General features: G+C 39.2%; 1 protein-coding gene across 7 annotated transcripts in view; it reads left to right on the plus strand.

The window, feature by feature from the left end:
• GRIK1 (glutamate ionotropic receptor kainate type subunit 1) overlaps positions 1-23,886 on the plus strand; it is a 438,838-nt gene extending 414,952 nt beyond the window's left edge. For 3 of the 7 annotated variants that reach the window (XM_043893051.1, XM_043893052.1, XM_043893056.1), the window contains 3 exons: positions 4,609-4,859; positions 22,931-23,017; positions 23,426-23,886. In XM_043893051.1, the coding sequence (XP_043748986.1) occupies positions 4,609-4,859; positions 22,931-23,017; positions 23,426-23,581 (494 nt within the window). In that variant the 3' untranslated portion in view covers positions 23,582-23,886. Of the gene's footprint in view, positions 1-4,608; positions 4,860-6,167; positions 6,575-22,930; positions 23,018-23,425 lie in introns of those variants that run through there. The other 4 variants (XM_043893053.1, XM_043893054.1, XM_043893059.1 and 1 more) reach the window with 3 other exon arrangements.
• Positions 23,887-27,408: the final 3,522 nt, after the last annotated feature.

A 27,408-nucleotide genomic window follows, 5' to 3' on the forward strand; every position in this document is an offset into this window, starting at 1 on the left:
TTGTGAGATGTTTCTTCTATGATGAATTGACTCTTTAAGAAAGATCAGTTTGCTATTCAGGAAGATTCATGTGTGTACGTATATATTTTTTTCAAGTGACTTGTCATAAATCACTTCCAATGTCATTCAGTCCATGTAAGCAACAACAACTGAAGCTAAAATACATTCAAATATAAAAAATTCCCACATACTTCTGGTCTTGCCCTGGCTGGCTCCCTTAAGGCTCCAAGTTCCTCCTCGCCGTCAATGACGGGCAAAATCAGCTCAGTCACGACCCAAAACTGAAAACTTTGTTTCTTATAGGTTCTCAGGACAGGGCTCTGGAAATGCTCCTCCTGAGAGATTTAAAATAAAACTCGAAGAGAATGAGAGCAGTTAAGCCTTAAACAGGTTACCAGGAAGCTGGAAATGACCTTCCTTGGAGACCAACTTTGAACAGAGATCCGATCTCATCTGTCTGAATTGTTTTAGGCAGCATGCAGCCTGAAGGCAGAAGGAGAGCAACAGGCGATATTTACTGAGTGCCCACTGTGTATGCTGCCATGATTACTGCTGCAATTGTTGCCCTGTGATCATTCTCACATTCTTCAAAGCTCCTTTCTGTACATTGAAGTAAAGCTCTCATGCTCACATACTATGAGTATGTTAACTGTGCTAATTTTGACACTAACCATTATTCTGGAGGTGTTTAAGCAAGTAGCCAATGTCTTTTAATTTGGCCTTTGTGAGTCATTTTCTCACCAGAAATCCACAGTCTTAAATGACAAGCCACAATCTAACTCCAAATCATTTTGATCTTTTTTTTTAACATTTGCTTAAAACTTTTACTTTTGTATTGGGGAATAGCTGATTAACAATTTGTGACATTTTCAGGTGAGCAGTGAAAGGACTCAGCTATACATATATATGCATCCATTCTCCCCCAAGCTCCTCCCCTATCCAGACTGCTACATAACATTGAGCAGAGTTCCCCATACTATACAGCAGGTCCTTTTGGTTATCCATTTTAAATATAGCAGTGTGTGCAGTTCAGTTCAGTCACTCAGTCATGTCCGACTGTTTGCGACCCCATGAATCGCAGCATGCCAGGCCTCCCTGTCCATCACCAACTCCCGGAGTCCACCCAAACCCATGTCCATTGAATCAGTGATGCCATCCAACCATCTCATCCTCTGTCGTCCCCTTCTCCTCCCGCCTTCACTCTTTCCCAGCATCAGGGTCTTTTCCAATGAGTCAGTTCTTCGCATCAGGTGGTGAAAGTATTGGAGTTTCAGCTTCAACATCAGTCCTTCCAGTGAACACCCAGGACTGATCTTTAGGATGGACTGGTTGGATCTGCTTGCAGTCCAAGGGACTCTCAAGAGTCTTCTCCAACACCACAGTTCAAAAGCATCCATTCTTCTGCACTCAACTTTCTTTATAGTCCAACTCTCACATACATATATGACTACTGGAAAAACCATAGCTTTGACTAAATAGACCTTTGTTGACAAAGTAATGTCTCTGTTTTTTAATGTGCTATCTAGGTTGGTCATAACTTTCCTTCCAAGGAGTAAGCATCTTTTAATTTCATGGCTGCTTTCACCATCCTAAATTCCCTAACTATTCCTTCCCACCATCCTTCCACCTCAGCAATCGTAAGCTCATTCTCTAAGCCTGTAAGTCTCTTTCTGTTTGTAAGTCAGTTCAATTATATCATTTCTTTTTAGATTACACATACAAAGGATATCATATAGTATTTCTCCTTCTCTACATTAATCTTCTTTTAAACTTAATTTTGAGGTACTGACAATGACTTTAGGAAGTCTTGAGAGGGATGGGAATAAATGATAAATGCCACAATATTAATCTTCTGCTTTTTAAACCATGCCTTAGAACAAGATACATGCAAGAGAGAGGTAGATAACATGGGGTGGGGGATGGGGGTGGAGGGAGAAGCATTAATGAATACAACACTAAGAAAGAGTTAGGAGAATTGAATTAAGTTCTTGATTCTGCCAGTAGTTATTATTTTCACCCATATTTTCACATCCTAATTTCCTTCAGTTCTGAAAATAAGTGGATTGGATAATATGGATCCTAAGGCCTTTTCTTCCAATCCCAAAGAAAGGGAATGCCAAAGAATGTTCAAACTACCTCACAATTGCACTCCTCTCACACACTAGCCAAGTAATGCTCAAAATTCTCCAAGCCAGGCTTCAACAGTGCGTGAACTGAGAACTTCCAATTGTTCAAGCTGGATTTAGAAAAGGCAGAGGAACTGGAGATCAAATTGCCAACATCTGTTGAATCATAGATAAAACATCTCCAGAAAAACATCTACTTCTGCATTATTGACTATGCCAAAGCCTTTGACTGTGTGGATCACAACAAACTGTGGAAAATTCTGAAAGAGATGGGAATACCAGGCTAACTTACCTGCCTCCTGAGAAACCTATATGCAGGTCAAGAAGCAATAGTTAGAACTTGGCATGGAATGACAGACTGGTTCAAAATTGGGAAAGGAGTATGTCAAGGCTGTATATTGTCACCCTGATCATTGAACTTATATGCAGAGCATATTATGCGAAATGCCAGGCTGGATGAAGCACAAGCTGGAATCAAGATTGTCAGGAGAAATATCAATAACCTCAGGTATGCAGATGACACCTCTCTTATGGCAGAAAGCAAAGAGGAACTGAAGAGCCTCTTGTTGAAGGTGAAACAGGAGAGTTAAAAAGCTGACTTAAAACTTAACATTCAGAAAACTATGATCATGGCAACTAGTCCCATCATTTCATGGTGAATAGATTGGGTAACAATGGAAACAGTGAGAGACTTTATTTTCTTGGGCTCCAAAATCAGTGCAGATGGTGAATGCAGCCATGAAATTAAGATGCTTGCTCCCTGGAAGAAAAGCTATGACCAACCTAGACAGCATATTAAAAAGCAGAGACATTGCTTTGCCAACAAAGGTTCATCTAGTCAAAGATATGGTTTTTCTAGTAGTTATGTACGAATGTGAGAATTGGGCCATAAAGAAAACTGAGTGCTGAAGAATTGATGCTTGGTGTTGGAGATGACTCTTGAGCGGCCCTTGGACTGCAAGAAGATCTAACTAGTCAATCTTAAAGGAAATCAGTCCTGAATATTTATTGGAAGGACTGATGCTGAAGCTGAAGCTCCAATACTTTGGCCACCTGGTGCAAAGAACTGACTCATTGGAAAGGACCCTGATGCTGGGAAAGATTGAAGGCAGGAGGAGAAGGGGATGACAGAGGATGAGATGGTTGAATGGCATCACCCACTCAATAGACATGAGTTTGAGCAAGCTCCGGGTGTTGGTGATAGACAGGGATGCCTGGTGTGCTGCAGTCCATGGGGCTTCAAAGAGTCAGACATGACTGAGTGACTGAAGTGAACTGACTGAAGCTCTCTTCTGGTTATAAGAGGCCACATTTACTTTTCTTTTTTTTTTTTTTTTTCATTTTTCTTTTTCCACCAAGAAGAATATTAAAGTTTACAGAAAGACCTACTGAGAAAACTCTTAGCACTCAAGGAGAAATTGAATAAAGAAATCTAACACTTTTTTTTTATCTCTTCCTTTGCTCTGATTAACATAAGGATCCAGTATTGGGCAAGCTGTGGCTGCAGCAAGATGATGTTGATACTCTCTACTCTTAACAGAATTAAAAGTCCAATGGCATTGCTAGAAGACAGAGTATAAATAATCAATAAAGTACTTGCAAACTTTCTAAATCTAGCTGTATTTTGTGAGACCCTTGAATTATTCAAAACTTATTTTTAATAGTATCTTAATAAGTGTATTAGTCAGTATGAACTAATTACTCTAATCAACATCTGCAAGTCTGTAGTGGCCAAGGCAATAAATACTTATTTCTTGACTTTGTTATCATCCAGTAGCAGATTGAGAGAGGGATTCTGATTCATTCAGTCATCCTGGGACCCAAGCCCTTTCTAACCAGTGGTTCCACTATCCCTAGTGTCTTAAAATTGTTTCCTCCTTGCTGAGTACTTGAGGAAAGAGAAGGAGAGAGTAGAGGATCATGTTGGGAGGATTAATGAGACAGGACTGGGACTAGTCATACAGCACTTTAGCTCCCAATGGCTAGGAATTGGTCAGTCACCACAAGGCATTGTAAAGGAGACTAGGAAATGTCTAGCTACTCCCATAGGAAGAAGAAATGGCACAGGTGATCATCTAGCCAGGCTGTCACAGTATTAGACATCCAAAAGCCTGGAAAAAATGGAACTGAAATGATGAAATTCTCTAACGTGGGTAAAGATTCATAGGAAACTCACCAGAAACAGCAGGATGTCATGCATTTCCCAGCTCGGCTGTTCCTTACTTAAAAGCGACAATCTGGGTAATAGCTCAGCTCAGCATGTCAGCTTTGTCCTTTCCAATTATTTAGATCCTTCAAAATATAGGATTGAGCTTCCATGCCCTTTGTTGGCCAATTTGTAGACTGGGGTTTTTCCAATAGCTGTGAGTAGTTATCTCTAAGACACGTGTAATTTACCTGTAAGTAACCTCTAAGATGATAACCCTTCTTTGCATCTTCTTCAACCTTTTGGTGACCAATATCCAAATGTCCTCACTCACAGGCTCTCCTTACCGGGATAAAATTACTATTGCTATTCTTCAATTACAAGAAGAGGGGAAACTGCATATGATGAAAGAAAAATGGTGGAGGGGAAATGGCTGTCCAGAAGAAGACAACAAAGAGGCCAGTGCTCTGGGAGTAGAAAATATTGGGGGCATCTTCATCGTTCTGGCTGCTGGATTGGTCCTTTCTGTATTTGTAGCCATCGGAGAATTTATATACAAATCCCGAAAAAACAGCGACATTGAACAGGTGAGTCATCTCTTTCCAAGACGGGTTCGTTTGGGGTTTGTGTTATCTGTCCTAAGTTTGGGGGTATTTAGGATGCTTGCCCTTTTTGTAATAGACTATTGAATTAGATGCCAAGAAGAGCCATTTTTGAATTAGAGCAAAGAGCTCTTGAATCCCTGCCAGGTGCTGCTGGCACTGTAGGCCCATCATTTATTAATGAGAAGAAAGAAGCAACCTTATACACTAAATCCAATTAGCACTTTTGGAAATGACAGTGCAAAAATTTCCAAACTCAGTTAATTTCCTCAACAGTTGTTTGCTCTTAAGATAGAAACCCTAGATAGAGCAAGGAAGAAATAAATCCAAAATTAGAAAAGTTATAAAAAAAATCTTTGAAAGAAATGTTAGCATCTCCTTAGTTTAGGTACTGAGCACATGTACTAATGCAAAGCAGTCTATATAAAGACATAAATGCAATATTTTGAAACTGAACATTACCTCTATCAAAGTATGTTTTGTAAAAAGATAATTCAAAAAAAAAATGATGAACAACACAGGATGACAATAAAATATGAAAAAATTTATTTTTCCAAATTAGGATTATCATTGATTTCAACAGTCAACACTTTTTGCCTGCTACTTTTAGCTTTGATGAAAAATCACACCAAGATTTTCCCTAATCTGAATTAGAGGATGGTGATTAAAGATAATTCCTTCATAAACCCAAGAGAATAAACTAAACACAAAGCTCATGCCCATTGTAGAGCATCTGGTACCCAATGAATTTAAAAATAGCTAGAATTTTGAAATTGTGCACTGTTAATGACAGTGCTAATGTGAGGCTCAGCTATCAATGTCTTAAAACCCTTAAAATCTTTAGAACACAGGGCTGTACATTTCCGTTTTGCTCTGCCCTTCCAAATAATGTACCCAGTTCTGATTAATAATCTCATAGAGTCCCACTTTCTTTAAGTGGAAACATCTCCAAAGATGGGGATGATTGATTATAACCTAGTTTTCATCATGAAAATTTTCCCGAAATTACAAGGCAATTGTGAGAACATCAAGCACCACTTTCTTAGACCTTGTTAGAGAAAACTGTCCTTAACTAAAAGGGAGAATGGACTGATCTGCTTTGTTTTAACTTTCAATTTGCTCTTGAGGTGTCTTGTTTTATGCAACTAATTTGAAAAATAAAAGCTTGTATATGTTATGCTTTAATGTGCTTCTCATAATTGTCATTTGATTTAAATTTTCATTTAAACACTCATGTTTTTGCTTCTGATTTATTCATTTTTCTATATTTTTCTCATTTCTTTTGCATGCAAGGCTTTTTGTTTCTTTTATGGACTGCAGTGTAAGCAAACCCATCCAACCAACTCCACTTCTGGAACCACTTTATCTACGGATTTAGAATGTGGCAAATTAATTCGAGAGGAGAAAGGGATTCGGACACAGTCCTCAATTCACACTGTGTAATCATTTAAAAAAAAAAAGAAGAAGAAGAAGGTGTACCTCAGTAGAAACTGTTTCTGCTAATTAGTGTTGTTGATGATATCTGTGTCTACTAAACATAAATAGCCATAACCCCTACCCTTGTTTTAAAATAGCAAAACTCACGTACTCTGAACATTGAATTCAATGCACTAGAAACACACGTGCATTTGATGTTGAAACAGAGGTATGTTAGATGTATACAGACTCCAAAACATGTGCATTTACAGCAATTTGCTATACCATTGAGAGAATGGTTATCTTAGTTGTATTTTCATGTATTAAGATTAAGCAACTTTTTCCTCATACCAAAGTAGGTTCAGCCATTCAGAAGTGCAAAGCGTGAAAACAAATTGTTATTTTGCAGCAGTCTTCTCATCTTTGTCAAACTTTTCTCCTCTTTCTTTCTCTCTGTACCATATGCTCTGTAAAGCCACACTTTCCAACTATCTAAAACCCCATCTTTTCATAACTCCTTAACAATGTTAATTTCTAATTCAAATTGAGTCTACTATTTGAAATGTGTCATTAATACAGAGATTCAAAGATGTGTTAGATTTTAAAGATACAAAAAAGAGACCTAGAAAATGAAAACTGAACCTCAGGCACCACAGACAAAGAGCATTAGCTAAATTGAACATCACTCAGGAAGACATAACATAGTCAAAGATGATCCCTGAGTAGGGATCTCTCAAGTAACATTTATTTGTAGAAATTGAGTCTTCTGTAGGTTCAGATAGATAGTATGTTCAGTCTTTAAGGAACTGTGATTTTTCAAGCTATAGATTATCTTTTGCAACCTCCGAGCCAATTCCTAAGCTAGAAATTAATGTCCAGCCTCTTGTATTTTCTACTCACCCGGCCTCTTTCTTTTCACTGATGAACATCTTTTCACAAGATGTTATTTCATTCCCACCCTACTCATCCAGGATAGAATGGTTGTTTTTGTAGCAATCTTTCTGAGGCTTGCTGCTTTCACACTCATTTCTCTGGATCCTTTGCCATTTTCAATTCCTTCCAAGTATACTGGAGAGAAAGACAAGGAGAAGAAAATAGAGAAAAAAAATTCCACTATACATCAGTTACAGATCTCTATAAATTTATTTTCCACCTGCATTCAAATGCTGTAAGTAATTTTCACTCTAACTGAGCTTGGTGACACAGAAAGCCAGCAACATACTTAATTTGTTGTGACAAAAGATGCCTGCTGTCCCTCTGAGCTTGTTTCCTCTTCACAATGAATTGGGGATTTGAAGATGCCTTTCATCTTCCCTCAATACAGAATCCATCTGTCTTTGTTCTCCTTAATGGGGTTACCTTTTGACATGTGAAGTGATCCCCCAAAATGTATTTCTCAGAAGTAGACATAGGCCATCTGTGCAATCATGTACCTTTTTGCCTTCTCTTTGCTTAGCTTTAAATGGGTTCCAGTTTTTGAATCACAAGTCTCTTCGATTAACTCTGTATTTCTCCAGTAAAGCATGTTCAGGAAAGTTGACTCTTGCCCTGACTGATTCTCAGTCTTGGTTTCTTCTTTAAATAAATACACTTTTAAGAAAATATCTATAAATTACACTAAGATTTACTAGCATTTATTTAGGTAAAAGCAACATATTGTTTGCCCTAAGTCAGAGTTCGCATCCTCATAATAAAAAAAAAATCAGATATTGGGATAAACATTATATAATTTATAATTCATTGATTCTATATATAGAAAGCACCAATTACATAAACTTATTTTCCCAAGGACTGTATATAATAAGCCAAAAATGCTACCCAAAAAGTTCAAGGGTAATAGATGAGGTATAGATGATCAGGATTAATGGTAACAAAACTTACCTTTCTATACAGAGTATCATTTAAAAGTATGATTCAGAGGCTTAGATAAAATTAATATTTATGTACTACTTTACACTGTAAATAGCTTCCCAGGTGACGCTAATAGTAAAGAACCCATCTGCCAGTGCAGGAGACATGAGAGACACAGGTTCGATCCCTGGGTCTGGAAGATCCCCTAGAAGAAGACATGGCAACCCACTCCAGTATTCTTGCCTGGAGAAGTCCATAACTAATTCTGATAGTTATGTATTATTTTATGGTTTCAAAATGCTTTAACATACAGTAGTGTTAGTTTAATCCTTTCCACAATTTTATTCCAGCTTTACTAACAGTTGACTCTGAAATAGATGTGAGACAGTGACCCAGAGTCCTAGAACAGTCTCTTAGAAGAGAATTTTCTAAAGCAGCCAAACTTAGGTTCAAGTTCTAGTGGAGCCCCATACTAAATGTTTGTAGACAAGTAACTGAATTTCTCAGAGCCTTGGTTTCTTATATGTAATAGGGGGCTATAGTTTCTAGGTCACATGGTTGAGTTAAAGGAGTGTTTGTGAAAATGACTTTCATTGGTCAAATCTCAAATTAGATTTTCATGGTTGAGTAACCAGGGGAACACCAGGAAAAATGTCCCTTTACTACAAAACATTTCAGTGTGTTTAATATGTTAGGATGCGTTGAGAATTTCTAACAAGTTGGAAAAGTATCCAGCACTTCTCGAACCTGTCAGATCACAGAATCTATGTAGTAGTGACCTAAAGCATACTCTTATGTCTGTAATAGGCACTCTGGCTGTTGCTATTTCTCGATTCTAGAGGCAGGATCGTTAATTCCAAGCAAGATATATTTAGCATTAAATATTTAGTAAACCCTCTCTAGAGAGAAGAAGGAACCATGCATATCTTTGAGGTAGAAATGCCATTATATTCAGATGATGATCTCCCTCTTTAGCTCTAAGTGGCAGGCCTACTCTAGATACTCAGGCAGGTACGTTTCCTGCTCCATCTCGGGCCTTGTTCCTCCCTTGAGAAACTGTCCTTCGTTTCAGACCCTGGTTTCTTACATTTTCCTCTTTCTCATTTCATATATGCTCTCAGACATATTCTTGCCATCAAGTAAATAACCACTAAGGCCACAATGACCCCTGCAGGAACCATTACATTTTAAGTGAATTTAGGAAAAAAAAAAAAGAGAGAGAGAGAACTTGAACATACAAGAAAATCTTCAAACTCTATTTTTCATGTCTCTGGTTTTCAGACTTCAGTGTACATCAGAATCACCTGGGGAAATTATTTAAGATACAGAGTATAGTTTGTACCTCCAGAGATTCCTCCACAGTGAATATAGCCCAGGAATTGGAATTTTTAACTAAATCTGAGAATGAATGCTTAAAAGTAGTTGTGCACATTAGTTTACATAAAAATAGCTCAAATATAGCAGTTTTTTCTAAAAATTAGACCATGCACGTGACTTTCCATTGAAATCATCTTCAAAACAAGGATCATTTTAAAGTAATTTTTTTTTTATGAGCTTTTTCCCAACAACCCAAAATACAGTTGTTCTACTTAAAGGTAGTTGGTAAGCATGAGTTTTTATTAAAATTAATTTGAATATAGCAGTGTGACTTCAAATTAGACGGAAAATGTGAGTTTTTACTAACAATGGCAGATTATCTGTGGATTATATTCTAAGAAGGGCTTCTCAGGGGGCACTAGTAGTAAAGAATCCACCTGTCAATGCAGGAGATACAAGGTGGGACGATCCCCTGGAGCAGGAAACGGCAACCTTCTCCAGTATTCTTGTCTGGAAAATGCCATGTACAGGGGAGCCTGGTGGACTACAGTCCACAGGTCACAAAAGAGTCAGACAGGACTGAACAACTGAACACAAACATGATACCCTGAGAAACATTGTTTAAAGTTAGGAAGAGAGCAGCGGGGTATGAGAAGATTGAAAAGCAACTATGGAGCATGTAATGTATAATTTATTTCTTAACAAGTTTGTATAGTCTCATGTAATAAGGCAAAAAAAATAAAGCTTGTTTTGTTTCAGACTAAAATTATAAATTGAATTATTTTAAAGTTTTTCCAGCAAAATGGGAACTACCCAAGGAATACATGGTGGATAGAGACTGTGACTTTAGGAAAATCAGCCAGATTATATGACTGCAAACCTATCCAAGGAAAATTATTTCCAAATACCTCAAGGCATTTGCCTCACATTATGGTATGTTCTATATGAGCCATCTGTGGCAAAGCAGCAAAATAATGAATCCCAATTAGTTTCCAAACCCATGACCCTTATGCTCTAAGGTCTATTTCCTAGTAAGCAATTTAAAAGCAGCCCGAACAGCCTTGAAAAGCAAAAGGGAAACAAAGCATTCTTACTTCTTGTACTATTTTCTGCCCATCTAACTGTGCCAAATGGCATTATTAATTAACTCTTATAGATAATGAAAAATTTCTGCTCAGTGCTACAGTTTTAACTTGCCTTTAGGAACCATCTCATTATGCTTCTCACAGTTATAGAATTTTATGTCCAGATGCACAGGCACATTAAAATCATTTTTGCTTTCTAAATCCTCTCCACAGAGACTGGTATCATGGAAAGTGGGATTCTCCCTTAAGTTTTCAAAGAAATTCTATTTGTAAAGAGAAGGGCATTCTTGTGATAGAAGACCAGCGATACAAACATGTTGTGTGGTTTCCACGCCCTGCAGAATCTAAGCTTCATCGTCATCAGCCCAAACATGGCTAATTGGCCACACTGCACTGCATGCATTTCCACATCACAATGCATGCATCCAGACACACACAAAATCAGTGAGTAAAACCTGAGTGATGTAATGAAGCCACTGTGTTCTCCTTAGTGATTATAATTTTAAATTTAGCTTAGTCAGAATTTTCTTTCTTTTTTTCAACCGGGGTGTTCAGACTGCAAATACTCAGATTTTTCAACTTCAAATAAGAATGTTTTTCTGATCACTTAGTCTTTACCAACCATAAGAGCTAAAAAGACTAATGTCTAGAGATAATCTAACACAATTTGGTAATTTTGTTTTCTCACTGAAACTTGGCACGTTATCAGATGCTTCCAAGCATCCTTGACTTTATTTCTTCTATAGTCTGATTAACTTACTTAGCAAGCGATTTGGAGAAGTCTCTCTAATCAGGTTATTTCTGTTAATTGTGCAAAGAGGCTTTTCTTTGCCTGGAAACCCAAACATTCATTAATTAACGGAGAGGCCAAGAAGCAATTAGCATCCATTTAGAAATAACTTTTCCAGTGTACAGGGTGACACCACCGTGTAAATCAAACCCTGAAAGACATCTGTGGCCCAGTGGGAAGGTGACTCGGGAACCACGAGCCAAGAAGTCAGGTCCCTGTTCTGCTGCTGGATGGCTGGGTCTCTAGGCAGGGCATTGCATATACTTCCCTCCTCAACTTGGTCATCTGTGCAATGAGGGGGTTGGACTTAAAACTCTCTTCCAACCCTGGCATTTTTTAAATTCTCATAGAAAGTGGGAAGAAAATTCAAGTGTAGAAGCAACAGGGAGGTGGGAGGGGGGATCGGGATGGGGAATACATGTAAATCCATGGCTGATTCATGTCAATGTATGGCAAAAACCACTACAATATTGTAAAGTAATTAGCCTCCAACTAATAAAAATAAATGGAAAAAAATTTTTTTTTAAAATAAAAAATAAAGTGTAGAAGCAGAGGAGAAAAAAGCTTGGAGAATATGTGTGTGTGTCTGTATGCATATATATGTATGTATACATATATTGTGTATACATATATTGTGTATATGTATATATGTGTGTATACACATGTGTAGGCATGCATGTGTGTTCAGTCGTGTTCAACTCTTTGTGACCCCGTGGACTGTAACCAGCCAAGTTCCAATGTCCATGGGATTTCCCAGTCAAGAATACTGGAGTGAGTTGCCATTTCCTACTCCAGGGGATCTTCCCAACTCAGGGATCGAACCCATCTCTCCTCCAGTTCCTACATTGGATTCTTTATGATTTGCACCACCTGGGAAGCCATATGCATATATGTATACACACTAACATATTTATATATAAATATATATTAAGGGATTGGGGGCAGGAGGAGAAGGGGACGACAGAGGATGATATGGCTGGATGGCATCACTGACTCGATGGGCATGAGTCTGAGTAAACTCCGGGAGTTGGTGATGGACAGGGAGGCCTGGCGTGCTGCGATTCATGGGGTCACAAAGAGTCGGACACGACTGAGCAACTTCAGTCACTGTTGTGTCCGACTCTTTGCAGCCCCATGGACTGCAGCATGCTTGGCTTCCCTGTCCATCACCAACTCCCAGAGCTCAAACTCATGTCCATCAAGGTGGTGATGCCATTCAACCATCTCATCCTCTGTCATCCCCTTCTCTTCCTGCCTTCAACCTTTCCCAGCATCAGGGTCTTTTCTAAAGAGTCAATTCTTCGCATCAGGTGGCCAAAGTATTGGAGCTTCAGCCTCAGCATCAGTCCTTCCAGTGAATATTCAGGATTGTTTTTTAGGATTGACTGACTTGATATGATAAATATTATATATATATATGTATATATATTTATTAAGGTTGTGTAGTTATGCTGAACATGTTAAATTCTTGTCATAAACAGAATTACTTTGCCTTTTCAATACTTGGGGTAGAATGCTTGGTTCTGGATATAGAAAAAAATAGCTATCATGGCATCATAGAGTGAGAGGGTTCTCATCAAATAAATCATAAATGAATCATTAGAAATACAGCAAAGATTATATAAGTGGAATCATTTTTTTCTTTGGTGAGCCTATAGAATAGGAAAAAAAAAAGGAAAAAAAATAGGAAAAAAAAAGAAAAGAAATGTACCTAGGGAGTTATTCAAAGTTATGGAACTGATTACAGCCTCAATCCCAATTCTAGAAAGAAGAAGTTCAGGGGCCTGCAGTGCCCAGGAAAGTCTCTAATCTTTAAGTGAAACTTAAGTAATTCTGCTAAAGAGACACGAAGGGAAACAAAGTAAAAGATGGTGTGCTTCTTTTTGCACTGATTTTATCCCTACCTTCCTTCACCATCAGCATCAAGGTTTTTATATGCATTGCCCCCAAGCTAGAGATGACTCAAACTTTTAATGTCTTCAATTTTACATGGATTTTACAAATTTGGAGAACAGACAAAAATCTTAAAAACTATGGCTTTTGATCTCAAGATCTAGGTGTTTTGTTGAATAAATTAGTTGTTTGAATTCTCTAGCTCTTTATTAGCAAAAACTAAAACCCAGAGTGTCAAGGTTGAGGTCCATGGGGTTGCAAAGAGTGGGATACAACTGAGCAAGTGAACAATGTCAAGGTTGAGGAAATATGCATAATACATAATTTTCTACCTCTTCTTCCAATCCCTGACCAGTTCTTGACCACTAGGAAAGACAAAACTGGAGGGAAATCATTAAGTTTAAGTGCTATTCAAATCCCTGAGAGGAGCTCTCATGACCATCTCTGAGCCAAGCCCCAGTTTGGAGGGACAGAAAAGTAGAAACATCAGAAAATCTCAAGGGAATCCCGAACAGAAAGTATCATTGTTGGGTTAATAGTATGTAACCCAGGAGATGGCAAGACCTGTAGAGAAATCATACATCCAACTGTCTCTTAAATGGCAAAATATCAATGTCTAGTCAGTAAGCCTAAAAGCACATTCAGAGTCCTGCTTAACCTCAGAGCAGGCCAGGGCAAGCATCCAAAAATCCATGGCCCTTCCCAACCAGGAGCCTTGTGGAAGGCCTGAGAGAACCAGTGGATCAAGAGACTTGAGGTTGGAATGGAAATGATTCAATACGTAGTCCTGATATGGAGACCACAGTGGAACCTCAGGGCATCTCAGAGGACGCAGCAGAGATGGAGAGCAGCAACCATGGTCTGGCAGGATGTCACATCCCTGGGGGAGCCAAAAGGACAGAAGTGGTCTTGGACCAGCCACTCCCACTATCACCAATACCCAGGCCCTCGATCAAACTCTGCTAAGCCCAGACACCCCTGGGAAAGAAAAGGAGAAGAAAAGTGGAAAGAGGCCTGTATTAACTGAGCCATTAACCAAATGAAAGCTTGGTTTTAAACCAAAAGTGAGTTAACCTTGAGTTAACAAGATCCACTGGCAGATGGGGACCTCTAGGCTAGGATGAGTTGCTATTTTTTTTTTAAATGACATCACACAACTTTTTTTGCACACCCCAGTTTGCAGCTTGAGAAAAATGTGTACTCAGTACACGTGGGTGTATGCTAGTACCCCAGAGACACGCTGTGCTATGCCCACAAGCCCTACGGGTATCTGTAGCCATCATCAGAGTCCATTTACCTCCAAGGCAGGGTCATTCTCTGCATGAAAAGAGGCATGCAAAGAATATATTGGAAGCTTATTTTTATGATCCTAACACAGCCTCTCAGTTGCCAGAAGGACCAAGCCCTCTTCTCTGTGAAGTGAGGGGATGCCAGTTTCCATGGTATTAACTCAGGCTGCCAGGCAGAGCTGGGGCACATTCATATGAGACCGACATCCAGAGGCAGTGGGCAGCCTCCTAGCTTATCAGAGGGGCTGGTGCAGGCTCAAGAGATGTTAAGTGTTAAGTGTTAGTTGCTCAGTCGTGCCCGACTCTTTGCTACTCCATGGACTGCAGGCCACCAGGCTCCTCTGTCCATGAGATTTTCCAGGCAAGGATACTGGTGTGGGTTGCCATTTCCTTCTCCAGGGGATCTTCTGAACCCAGGGATCGAACCCGGGTCTCCTGCACTGTAGGCAGATTCTTTATCGACTGAGCTACAAGGGAAGCCCAAAGAGATGTAAGGAAGCCAAAGATAAGCTAGAGGGTCAGAGATGAAATTCACACTGACCTTTGACAATGACGCCAGAGAGGAAAAGGCCCTGTTGAACACTTTGGGTTGGCAGGGAAACATATTTTTGCCACTTCTAGGCAAAGAGAACTGCTCGCCTCTGGCTGGCCACGTGAGCCCCCCTGAAGTCTGCCCTCACTACAGAAACAACTCTGTTCTTTGGCCAACGGGCTTGATGGATCACACCCATCTGCCACTTCTGTGCTTTTTCTGGGGCAGCTGCTCTTGAGAACAGTCAGAGGCCATGGGAGACTTGGAAGACAGTCTCCAGTTGGCCCCCTGGCAGCCCAGTGACATTTCTCCACTCAAATGACGGCTTCATCTGAGAGTCTGGGCCCGAGAGTGGGCACAGTTTCCCTGTGTTCTGAATCCCCCGCCACCTATCAGGCTGTTTTGCCTTCTCCCACCCCTTGGGAGTTTTATCCCAGCAGTGACAAGTGAGGGGCCCCTTCTCAGGTATCCCTAGGGGTTTAGGCTCTCCCAAACCTGGCTGGACATTTCTCCTTGAAAGCAGATACCGAACAGTCCAATCTTCCCCACTTGGCCCAGTCACAAATGCTGGATCCAGAAGGCTCTCAACGTTTACAATTCCAGGCACCTTCTTTTTTCTCCTCTCAAACACCTGATTGTTGTAATTAATAGCTTCAAAGACAGCAATGGCTTCTATAGATCCATACAAGTTTATTTCAGAACTCAAAGCTGCAAATTTGACTTCTTTTTCCCCTTGGTCAACCCTACCCTCAGGGCCATGCATATGAAAGCTCTTGCTTTAGAAGTAGAAAAAGAGAGGTTGAGATATAGAATTGAAAAAAAGCACATAGATTAGTATCAAAATGTTCTGCCTTGCTGTTAACTTTGTATTTCAAAACTTTCTATGAAATCGTCTCTAATGTTAGAGGGAAATAAACTTCTCTATATCCTAAGAAAGGGGTCCCTAATCCCTGGGCCACACCGCAGGATGTGAGTTGGGGGCAAGCAAGCAAAACTTCGTCTGTCTCCCGTATTGCAGGCGGATTCTTTACCAGCTGAGCCACTCGCAGAGCCCATCTGTATTTACAGCCACTCCCTACCTTTTGCATTGACACCTGAGTTCCACCGCCTGTCAGATCAGCAGTGGTATTAGATTCTCATAGGAGCATGAAGCCTACTGTGAACTGTGCCCTAGAATCTCCCCTCTCCCAATTTTTCCTGGAAAAAATTGTCTTCCATGAAACCAGTCTCTGGTGCAAAAACAGCTGGGGACAACTGCCCTAAGAGCTTGGGGATTGTGGACAGTCACACCAGGTGAAAAGAGAGAGTGAAGAAATGACATCCCACACTATACTTAATTTAGTGGAAGGAAAAAAATTCTAAATAAAATCCTTAAATAAAAATTAACCCAAGAAAGATGATCCATGTGTATCTGATGCCATCAAGTAACCCTGTCTTCCCCTATAGATATATTTATTTTAAAGACCTTGGATAAGAAACAAGGAATTCCAGGGCATGCCTTCATGCAGGAAATTAGAAGCTTAAATCTAGAACCTGAGAGAGCTAAAATGTCAGCAAGAAGCCTCATGTCTGGGGACAAAAATGAAATACAGAAGAAAGAGGGTAAAAGGACATAAAGATGGTAAAACATGGCATTAAAAGGAGCTAGGAAACATGAGCTACTGGCATCTATGTGCTATAGCCAAAGTGAGAGAAGACAGGCTCTAGGGGCTGGTGCCTATGAAGAGCCCATTTAAAGCATAAAAATGCAGTGAAGCGGTCTGGGAAAGCAGTAGCGGCTAAGTCCCAGGTTCACAGGTGAGGAGAAGGGCGAGGACCACACTTTGACATTTTCACTCAGTGTTGAGATTTCCTCCACTTGAGAGTTTTGGTACAAACTCAGAGGAGAACCAACTTCCTCATGAGCTCCAGGGCACAGTTCATCATAACCACTATTATGGAAGCTACCGTGGCGACTCTCAACCTCAAAGATCCGTTTTCTTTAAAAAAAACTCCAAGGATGGTCACATAAAAGATGACCCAGGGTTTCTGAACAAACTCAGAAAACTGATAAAACCAGAGTAAATGATGCTCGAATTCTGAGTTCTAGGACACGGGAACTGCACACAAAGACGGTGCATGCATAGTTCCTCTAAGACTCTCCTTTCTGTAATTAATGTGGAATAATTGAAGCCTGATCTCTGTTCTCAGATCATCAATTATCCTGAGAAGTAAAACACTCGTGCAGATAGGCAACCAGACTTTCCAAAACCTTAAGATAGCAAGCACATGAGCAGGAGTCTTCTGTCAGGTTCCTTGAAAAACTTTTGGACTCTAGGCCCAGAGCATATTGAACATACGAGGTTTACAGCCACACGAGACCTGAGAGTTTACTAGTATTAAAGGATGTGAATGCTTAGTCCTTCTTGTTAAAAAAAAAAAAATTACTGAGACACTGCCTCTGACCCAGAAAATAATAACAATAGTTGTAATAATCATTATTTCTCAGCAAAGTATTCCTTACTATATCTACTGATATGCTATATTTTTCTAAGAATGGTTTTACAGCAAGACTTCAAATCGCAGCTTGCCTTTAAGTTAAAGCCTGTATATAAAATTAAAGATTTTTGCAGCAGTAAAATGACTTTAATATTGCCTATATCATTCTCTTCTTCTAAGCATAAGGTGAAAATTTATTACACAATGCTACAGATCATTTCAAGTGACTTTGAATAAGGAGTCTAATAAATTAAAGGGAGAAAACTATACAAAATGTAAAACCTGTATTATATTCTTGGGTAGGCCCGACCTTCTAAAAAATGTGTCAGAAAAACCCTTGAAGTTATGTATTCAAAGTAGTTCTCCTAAACAGTACTAAAGAATGAAAGCACTGAATGCATAAAAGTGGAATATACAATGAGAAATCAACCTGATATTCACATCCTGATGCCAAGTTTGCAACCAATATGAAAGCCTGTCCCAGATGGTTTAGGCTGGCTTCTTTCAATATTGTGATCGAAAATCAAATCCAGGCACACAACTTTTCCTATGATGTAAAAAACATTCTCCACCTTAGATTTTTTTTTTTTCCTGAAGCATTTTATTTTAGTTACAAAAGGCGAAGAACTTAATTAGCTCCTCCCAACCCTTCCAGGGAAAGAGTTGCAATAATAGGATAAAGGTGTCAGAAGAGAATAATTTATGTTCATATTCACACTGAAGTGAAGTGAAAGTCATTCAGTCATCTATGACTCTTTGCAACCCCATGGACTATACAGTCCATGGAATTCTCCAGGCCAGAATACTAGAGTGAGTAGCCTTCCCCTCCTCCAGCAGATGTTCCAGACACGGAAATTAAACCAGGGTCTCCTGCACTGCAAGCAGATTCTTTACCAACTGAGCTATCAGGGAAGCTGTACCAAGAGATCAATTATCGGGGTTAATCCAAAGATTAACAGTAGTTAATTAACAGCTAATTAACAGTAGTCAGCAATTATAAAGAGAAACAAGCCAGGTAAGGAGGTAAAACAAGGCAGAAGGAAAGGAAAGGGGGGTTGATGGGACACACCATCTGCACTGAAGAAGTGGACAAGAGGAATGGCTTCCTGCAGAATGAAGCAGTAGCTCCTTTTTAAAAGACTTGGGATGTAGTTGCTTCACAACATTTCATTGATTTCCACTCTACAACAATGTAAATCGACTATACGTATCCATATATCCTCCCCCTCTTGAGCCTCCCTCCTATCCTACCCTGCCCCATTCCACCTCTCTAGGTCATCACAGAGCACTGAATTGAGCTCCCTACACTATACAGCAGTTTCCCAGAGCAGTGTATATATGCCAAGTCTACTCTCCCAATTCGTCCACCATCCCCATCATGCCCTTCGTCCACAAGTCTGTTCTCTGCATCTCTATTCCTGCCCTGCAAATATGTTCATCTGTACCTTTGGGTCCCTCTTCTTTTAAAGCTAAGAAAGCTGTAGTGCTAGTTGAAGTTTCAGCTGCAGTCTCTAATAGATTAACTTCTATTTCTCAGTTTCCTTTCTTCTACAAGAGAAATCACACACACACACACCACTTTATCTTTGGATAGAGTCAGGAACAGCATGATAGCAGTACTATCATTCATTACTACACACATTCATTTATCAGTGAATTTTCCCATCAAACATATCATCATAGTGATTCATTGTAAATGGGGGCCCATAGGCACAAAGACGATTACACATTTAAATGACGAGAAGTGCAGTTAGTTTCCATTTCCTTCTTATAGATGAGCACCTATCATGAACAAGATACAAGCTGTCATAAAAACCTGTTACTATATAAACACCAAAGCATGTTATGGGCTGGGTAAAACAAGTAATAACAGGCATTGAAAATTCTATGCTTTAAACATGCACAGAACCTACTTAAACTAAAACACTGTTTATAAAATATTCAAAGGAATTAGTGCAAAGGAGGACATGCAAAGGCTAAAACTGAAGAAATATCAACTTTCTTTACTGTTTCTCTGCTCCACGCACACACACAAAATAGATGATAGACAGATAGATGATAGATTGTTGCTGGTCTTCAGTGGCTCAGTAATGCCCTTTATGACGCCATGGGCTGCAGCACACCAGGCTTCCCTGTTCCTCACCATCTCTCAGAGTTTGTCCAAGTTCATGTCCATTGAACTGGTGATGTCATCCAACCATCCCATCCTCTGTCATCCCTTTCTCCTCCTGCCTTCAGTCTTATTCAGCGTCAGAGTCTTTTCTAGTGATTCGGCTCTTGGCATCAGGTGGCCAAAGTACTGGAGTTTCAGCTTCAGCCTCAGTCCTTCCAATGAATATTCAGGGTTGATTTCCTTTAGGATGGACAGGTTTGATCACTTTGTTTTCCAAGGGACTCTACATAATTTCATAGATAGATAGATACGTAGATCAGTAAGTGCCATAGGCTTAAAATATTTTCAGTGCTACATAACATTTTATTTTAAAGACAGAGAGTAATTACTATGTGCCAGGTATTGTGCCTAAGTGTTTAACATATGTCAGATTAATGAGTCTCATATTAGCTCTATGAAAAGGATTCCTCAGGGGAATATTTTTATTTGCTAAAAAGAGAGTATTCTACTATTATTTTCAGTTTACAGACAAGAAAACTGAGAAATAAAGAAAATAAACACGTGTCCAGTAAGCTTAACCTTCAACTCCAGTGTTCTGACACCAGGGGCAAACTCACAATTATAATCCATGGTCATCTATGTAGATCCATGAATTCCATCTACCAGAGAAAAATGGGACAACCCAGGATCCAAGCTCACCAGGGGGGTTTCCAGTCTGCAGAGGACTGAAGGATGCGGATACAGTATCCTACCTCTAGTTTCCTGTCTCTAGTGCAAGGCAGCCAGTGGGCATTTTTATGCTTTGTATTTTCTAACAAAAGAGCTTAGAAATTTACACCTTCATGCCTTACCTGTAGTATGTGTGTGTGTGTGTGTGTGTGTGTTTGTATGAACATAAAGGGGCTCATAAAACCAAATCTGGAAGTAAAAGCTTGGAAAGCTCCCATCATTTGGATCCTAATTCAGAAGCTCAGTCTTTAATATGTTACATGTATTTTCAGTTCTTAGATTACAATAGGCAAATTGACTCATGAAGACAAGCCTCTCCCAAGCTACTCTGAGTTGAAAGATGACCTTCACACTTTCATTTCCTGTGGATATGAGAGTGTGTGGTTTACTCAAGTTCATGGCTGGGAGGGGCCTTAAAGGTCATCTTGTTTTGTGACTATAGCAAAAACTTGGAAGCAGAAAGGTCAGCCCCAATATCTTGCCATTTTCCTTTTGACAGTTGGAGACAGAGTAAGAATCAAAAAGAAATCATAGTTTATGACCAAAGAGAGAGAAACCAGGCCACTGATAAAATGATATTTATATGCTTTCTCACACAGGCAGGAAGAAATAAATACCCAGGGTTAATCAAAAAATGAAGAAGATGTTTGCTGTATTTTCAGGCAATCAAAAAATTGGAGGGGGATTTTGTTTTGTTTTTAAAGAAAAATTTGATTGATAGGTATTATCAAGATAAGATTTGTGATTGCCCCTTTACCCAAAATAAGAAAGGAAAGACTGAAGAGTCCCTTTCTGGTTGTATCTCCTACATGAGCCATGTCTATTAATAGAAGCCCAATTTTGTGGCTTTCTGTGCAAAGTAGAGTGATTTGTCTAAAATCAAACGTCTGAGGGACTTCCCTGGTGGCCCAGTGGTTAAGACACCAGGCTTCCACTGCAAGGGGCGCAGGTTCAATGCCTGGTTCATGCCACACAGCGTGGCCAAAAAAAAAAAGTTGAGAAAAAAATCAAGCATTAAAGACTTCAAATGAAACAAAAGATTCTTAACATATTTTATGAGAAGAGAACCCACAGAATGCTCTTTATAATGACTTAATTAAAAGGATTAAGCATCATGGTGTGGGAGATTTCCAGTGAAAGATGTTAATTTGGGGAAGTCAAACGAGCTGAGTTCAAATACAAGCTCTTTAACTTATGAATCATATTTCTTGGGCAAGTTATCTAATACCTCTAATAGTAAGCTTCCCCGGCTATACAATGGGCATAGTAACTCCTTTCTAAAGCTGTTGTGCAGTTTATGTGTCAGAGCATGTGTAAACTCCTTGGCACTCCTTCCTTCTCTCTCTCTCCCCCTCCATCTTACTGAACTTTCTGAAACCAGAAAAGTCCTGAGCAGAAACACTTTCTTCCTTTCAAATAAAATTCTGAACAAAGCTTGCAAAACCAAATACAGCACTATCTAACACAGCAAAACTATAAAATATTCATTCTATCTTAGTAGCAATACATAACATCACATAATGGCACAAAAATTATATCTCATTTGTGACACCCTTGCCGTTACATTTTTTGAAGTATAATTCTTGGGAAACATTTCTGAATTTTTCTTTGTGTGGTGTGACACCTTCTCAATTCACTGAAGCCACAACTTACCATTTGAAAGAAAATTAACATGCGTGACCTGAATTTTCATTTTTTTTTTTTAGTACCATAGAAAAGTAGAAATGAAATTCAAATCCTATAAACACTTAGGTGTAAAAGAAACAAGAACGAATATGCAAACAGCTAGTTTTTTAGAGGTGTGAGCCTGGTAAGCCAATAATTTACACCTAGGGTCTAAATTTGTTGTCTGATTCTCAAATCAAGTAGAAGAATTAAAAATACTACTTGCTTCAAATGCATCACCTTTTTTATGGAACAAAGTAGGGTGTCAATTTTCAGAAAAGCATGTTGCCCTTTGGTACACAAGACATTCTGTAATTTGCACACAAGGGCCACCACTTCCTTCCTGTCAGGAACACGCACATCCTCTAGAAATCAGCTGGTGGCTTTCAACTCTGAGCATTTTGTGAGTTACTGGTCAAGGAATAGTGCTTGCACTGCCATAAACTTTACCAAAGGCTCTGGGTTTTTAGAGAGCGTTTTAGGAGCAGTCTCTTCAAAAACAACACTACTTTGTAGAAATCCCTATACGAGCAGAAATTTGTCACTCAAAGATCTTCTCTTGGCTGGAAAAAAATGATGGCAAATTATGTCTTATTATGCTATTTATATATTGTGCATGTGAACAGATATAGCATAATTATAATAGACACATCTATGCACATATATGCCATCTGCATATGCATAAATTTTTATAATCATAATTCCATTTTCTTTTCATATTATGCCATCGTCTTTGCTGTGCAGTTCAATACCATATTAGTTTCATTTCAACCACAGCTGCATCATTGCTGCTGCCAGATCTCTGTTTAATTTATTCATTTATTTACTTTTATTATTTTTTTTTTGGAGAAAATATACAATTTTAAATTGTTTTTTTTTTCTTTTTTTTTTTTATCAGAAAGGAAAGTCATCAAGAATTAGATTTTATTTTAGGAACAAAGTAAGGTTTCATGGGAGAAAAAAACAAAGCCTTGGTGTAGAGAAGGTTTGTTCATTTTCTATAGCATTACTGAAGTGTCCGTATGCCTTGATAATCCTATCAATGTTTGGATCATCTCACTGGGGGAAATGACTTAATTTAACTCTATTTTGGTGTCTCCGCAAAGGTAAGTTTTCTATTTTGAGAGCCTACCTGGGTAGTTTTCTGCTACTTCATTTGTGAATGAAATCCCAAAGTTTGCCCAGCTGACTTGCCAAATCTGTTTCCCCCAGTAGTAAATGTGGGTGGCCAGTGGGTGGAGGAGGAGGTGTGGGAAATGGCTGGGGATTCACCCTGTAGCAAAGTTACCTTCAACCAATATCTCATAATCCTAAAAGCCTAGACAGGAAACAGATCAGTGAAGGCTGGAGACAAGTGGATCAAACTGATGCTCTATTATTTCATGTTCTCCAGTGTCTCTCTTTCAATGCCATCATGGAAGAACTGGGAATCTCACTCAAAAATCAGAAAAAGTTAAAGAAAAAGTCAAGAACTAAGGGGAAATCATCCTTCACAAGTATCCTTACTTGTCATCAAAGACGAACTCAGAGAAAAGAGACGATGGCGTGAGCTGACAACATACCTGGAGTAAGCGTTCAAGAAGAAAAACATGCTTACTGCAGGTTTTTGGAGAAAGGATTTCTAACAACGGTGCAATGTTTTCCATACGTCTATATGCATAACTCGGATTATGGACACAGATACAAGAAATACAAAAGTTTAAAAAGCTCAGAGAGACTGAGATTACTTGGGAAGCGGCACGGATTCTTTTGAAATGAATTTGTACGCTCACTTATTTTACCTTTTCTCTTTCATCCCAATAAACTGCTGTGTGTGCTTTCTAAATAATAATAAAACAACAGGGTTTTTTTCCAGAATGAGTTTGAGTGTTGGTTTGTTTTCCATCACTTGCTCTGATTCACAGTGTTTGGTTTCCAAGTGTTATCAGCTGTCAAGTTTGCTATTTTGATGAATCTTCTTATCTGTTCAGCCTGACAAAGCCATTTCTGGCTGTGTTAAAAAAAAAAAAAAATCTTTTTAGTTTGTACCAAGTACCTTGTTTTTCTAGTAGAGTGAAACCATTCATCTTTGTGTTTTAAAGTCTAATTTTATAAGTAGTTTGAATGGTACTTGGATCAGAGACTATAATATAAAAGGATACTAAAAAGGAAAAATTAATTTAAAAAATAAAAGGGTCCACCACATTCAAGGCACCCTTCTAGGTTCTGGGGATACCATGGTGAGGAAAACAGATATGGTCCCTGCCCTCACACAGTTTATAATAAAATGAAAAAGAAAAGCATTCTGTTACCCAAAGCTGGATTGCACTTCCTCAGTGGAGGTCAGAAGCTGCGGGAACACACAGGAGTATTTAACCTGGGATGGGACAAGGAGGTCTTCCTTGAGGAAGGCACAGTAAGTCCTCTACATATGAATGTGTTCCCTTCCAAGAGTCTATTTGTTAGTCCAGTTTTGCTCATATGGTCAACAAAGGAAGCCTGGGAACAGAACTAATGTAATCAGCTATAAAGTACTGTGCTGCAGTAGATTTGTAACACCTTTCACACAAATAATACATAAAAAGGCAAACACAAAAAATAAAGAAAACATTTCAGTCTTACAGGGCAGTACCTTGTAAAGTACAGTAGTACAGTACAACAGCTGACATACAAGGGCTGGCATCGAGTGAGCAGACAAGAAAAGCTACCAGCTGGAGGAGGGAGAGGACGGGGGAGATGGTAGAGCTAAAGGGTCTTTAGCAGTGTGCAATGTCACTCACACCTGATGATGGAATGCACATTTGCATCTTTGAAAGTTCGCAACTGGAAGGTCCGTATGTAGGGCATTTACTGTATAGGTAAAATCTGAAAGAGGGCAAATTAATCTGTTCCAGGGAGAAACATCAGATAGAGAAGGCAAGTGTTTCAGTTGAAAAAACAGTGTATTCTAAGGCACTGCCATAAGAAAATATAGGGCCAGAATGACACACACCAAAAAAAAAAGGAGTCTATTGGCTAAAATGCAAAGAGTGCAATGGGTCCCAGAGGTGATAGCCACTCTGGTTGAGGTTAGAGAAAGAATTGAAGGAAAGAAGTCTAAGAGAGGAAAAGAGAGAGAGAGGGTCCCTTGATCAGCAGCCCAGAGGAAGGATACTGTAGCTTGGGCTAAAAGAATGCCAATAGGAAATCAACCCTGACTACTCATTGGAAGGACTGATGCTGAAGCTGAAGCTCCAATACTTTGGCCACCTGTTTCGAAGAACTGATATGATTCGTTGGAAGAGACCCTGATGCTGGGAGAGACTGAGGGCAAGGGAGAAGGGGGTGACAGAGGCTGAGATGGTTAAATGGCATCACTGACTCAATGGATGCGAATTTGAGATCTGAGCAAACTCTGGGAGATGGTGAAGGACAGGGATGCCTGGCATGCTGCAGTCCATGCAGTCACAAAGAGTCAGACATGACTTAGTGACTGAACAGCAACAGAAGAAGGCCAGAAAGCTCACTGCATGACAGAGGTAACTTAGAGGCACACTTCACACAGCCAGAGTTCAGAGAGTGGTCTTGAGGGAAGGAAAAGGAAGTTCAAGAAAACATCAGGATTTAGGAGCAGAGGAGTGGGTGTGGAGGAAGGAATGTTTAGCTGGGGAGTCGAGATATTAGGAAACAGCAACAGGAAAGAAGCAAGCACTGGATCAATATTTCACATAATTAAATCCCATTGGTTTCTGTAGGATTATTTTACAACTAAAAGAAACTTTTAACCTAGTCCCTGCAGAATTTGAGTACAGAAATAATTCCAGACACGAAGAGGAAACAAAATGACCTTTTAAAATAGCAATAACAGATACTGGACATATATTTTTCTGTGCTTGTAATCAACACTCAGATTTGGGATCAATAAGAATTTTATTAACAACAAATAGAACACAATGTAGTTCATAAAAAATGCATTAAGATTCTTATATTTGAGAATTACAATTGATGAATCCAACTGACTGGCAATGAATTAGAATGGATGTGAAAATATTACAGGGGAAATACATAGTTTATTCAATTGACTAAATCTTATACTAAGGGAATTCTAGTTTAATATTCTAATGTAACAGAACAATATTTTTCTCTCATTTCAGGAAATATTACAGTGCTGTATCTTTTTACATACAGTTACAGTAATTTATGGGAAAAGAAATATAGCAACTTCTAATATGTAAAATATGTTGTGTGTCAATATGGTTTACAAATATTTTAAGGCTCAAAATCACTTATTGATCACTGAACGTTTATTCAAGGTACATAATATATTGAACTAGGCAGAAATGCAGAACAGAGTTTTTTTGGTCAACTAGTAAATATAATACATAATTACCTTCCTTTTCCCCCAATATTTTCATTCTGAAAGTTCATTTGATGTGCACACAGAGGCATATGCTTCCATGTGTGTCTGTGTGTGTTGGGGCAAAGAAAAAAGTAAGCTAATGAGTTCAGAGGAGAGAAAAAAGAAATTGCAGAATATCTGGAAGGTGGTCCAGAAAAAAATCCCTGAGATCAACTATTAATCTTTGAGATTTTCATCCTTTTCTGTAAAAAGCAGTGACTCATACACAGTTATGTAGAAATCAATGGCAAAGTTAATTAAAGACTAGATCCAACATTTTTCCTTCAGCAATTTCTCGACGTTAATAGGAAAAGATGGCTCAGGTGAAATATTCAGGAAGAAAGAGGGAAGTCAGTGTTGATTGAAAGATGATGTTAACAAATAAGATTTATATTCCTTTCAAGTTTCAAATCTAGGCCTTTCTTGCCTTTAGCATGGAGAAAAGGGAAGAGAGGCCATCCACTACTTGATTGACCCCATGGGGTTGCTGATACATGAGATTTCTATTCTTAGCTTAAAAGATGCTAGAGAGAGAGACAGAAATAAGAAGAAAGTGGGTTCAAGAAAACTAGATGGAGATAAAATGCAGATGACCAACACGTTTCCTCTCTCTCGGCAGTTACTACTTTAATTCAACTCTTTTTTTGTTTGTTTTTGGCTATGCTGGGTCTCTATTGCTTTTTTGTGTGGCCCTCTTAGTTGTGAGTGGAGACTACTCTTTGTTGCAGTGTGTGGGCCTCTCATTGTGGTGGCTCTGGGTGCAGCACAGCACGTGGAATCTTCCTGGACCAGGGATCGATCTCCTGTCCCCTTCATTAGCAGGTGGAGTTCCACCCACTGCGCCACCAGGGCAGTCCCTAATTGAGCTCTGCTCTTGACCTCAGTTCAGTTCATTTTAGTTGCTCAATCGTGTCCGACTCTTTGCGACCCCATGGACTGCAGCACGCCAGCCTTCTCTGTCCATAAGGCTAAATAATTTCTGAATTAGGAAACTCCTGTGATGTGTTTTAATAGGAAAT

Source organism: Cervus elaphus, chromosome 31, assembly GCF_910594005.1.
Source record: "Cervus elaphus chromosome 31, mCerEla1.1, whole genome shotgun sequence".
Classification (NCBI taxonomy): domain Eukaryota; kingdom Metazoa; phylum Chordata; class Mammalia; order Artiodactyla; family Cervidae; genus Cervus; species Cervus elaphus.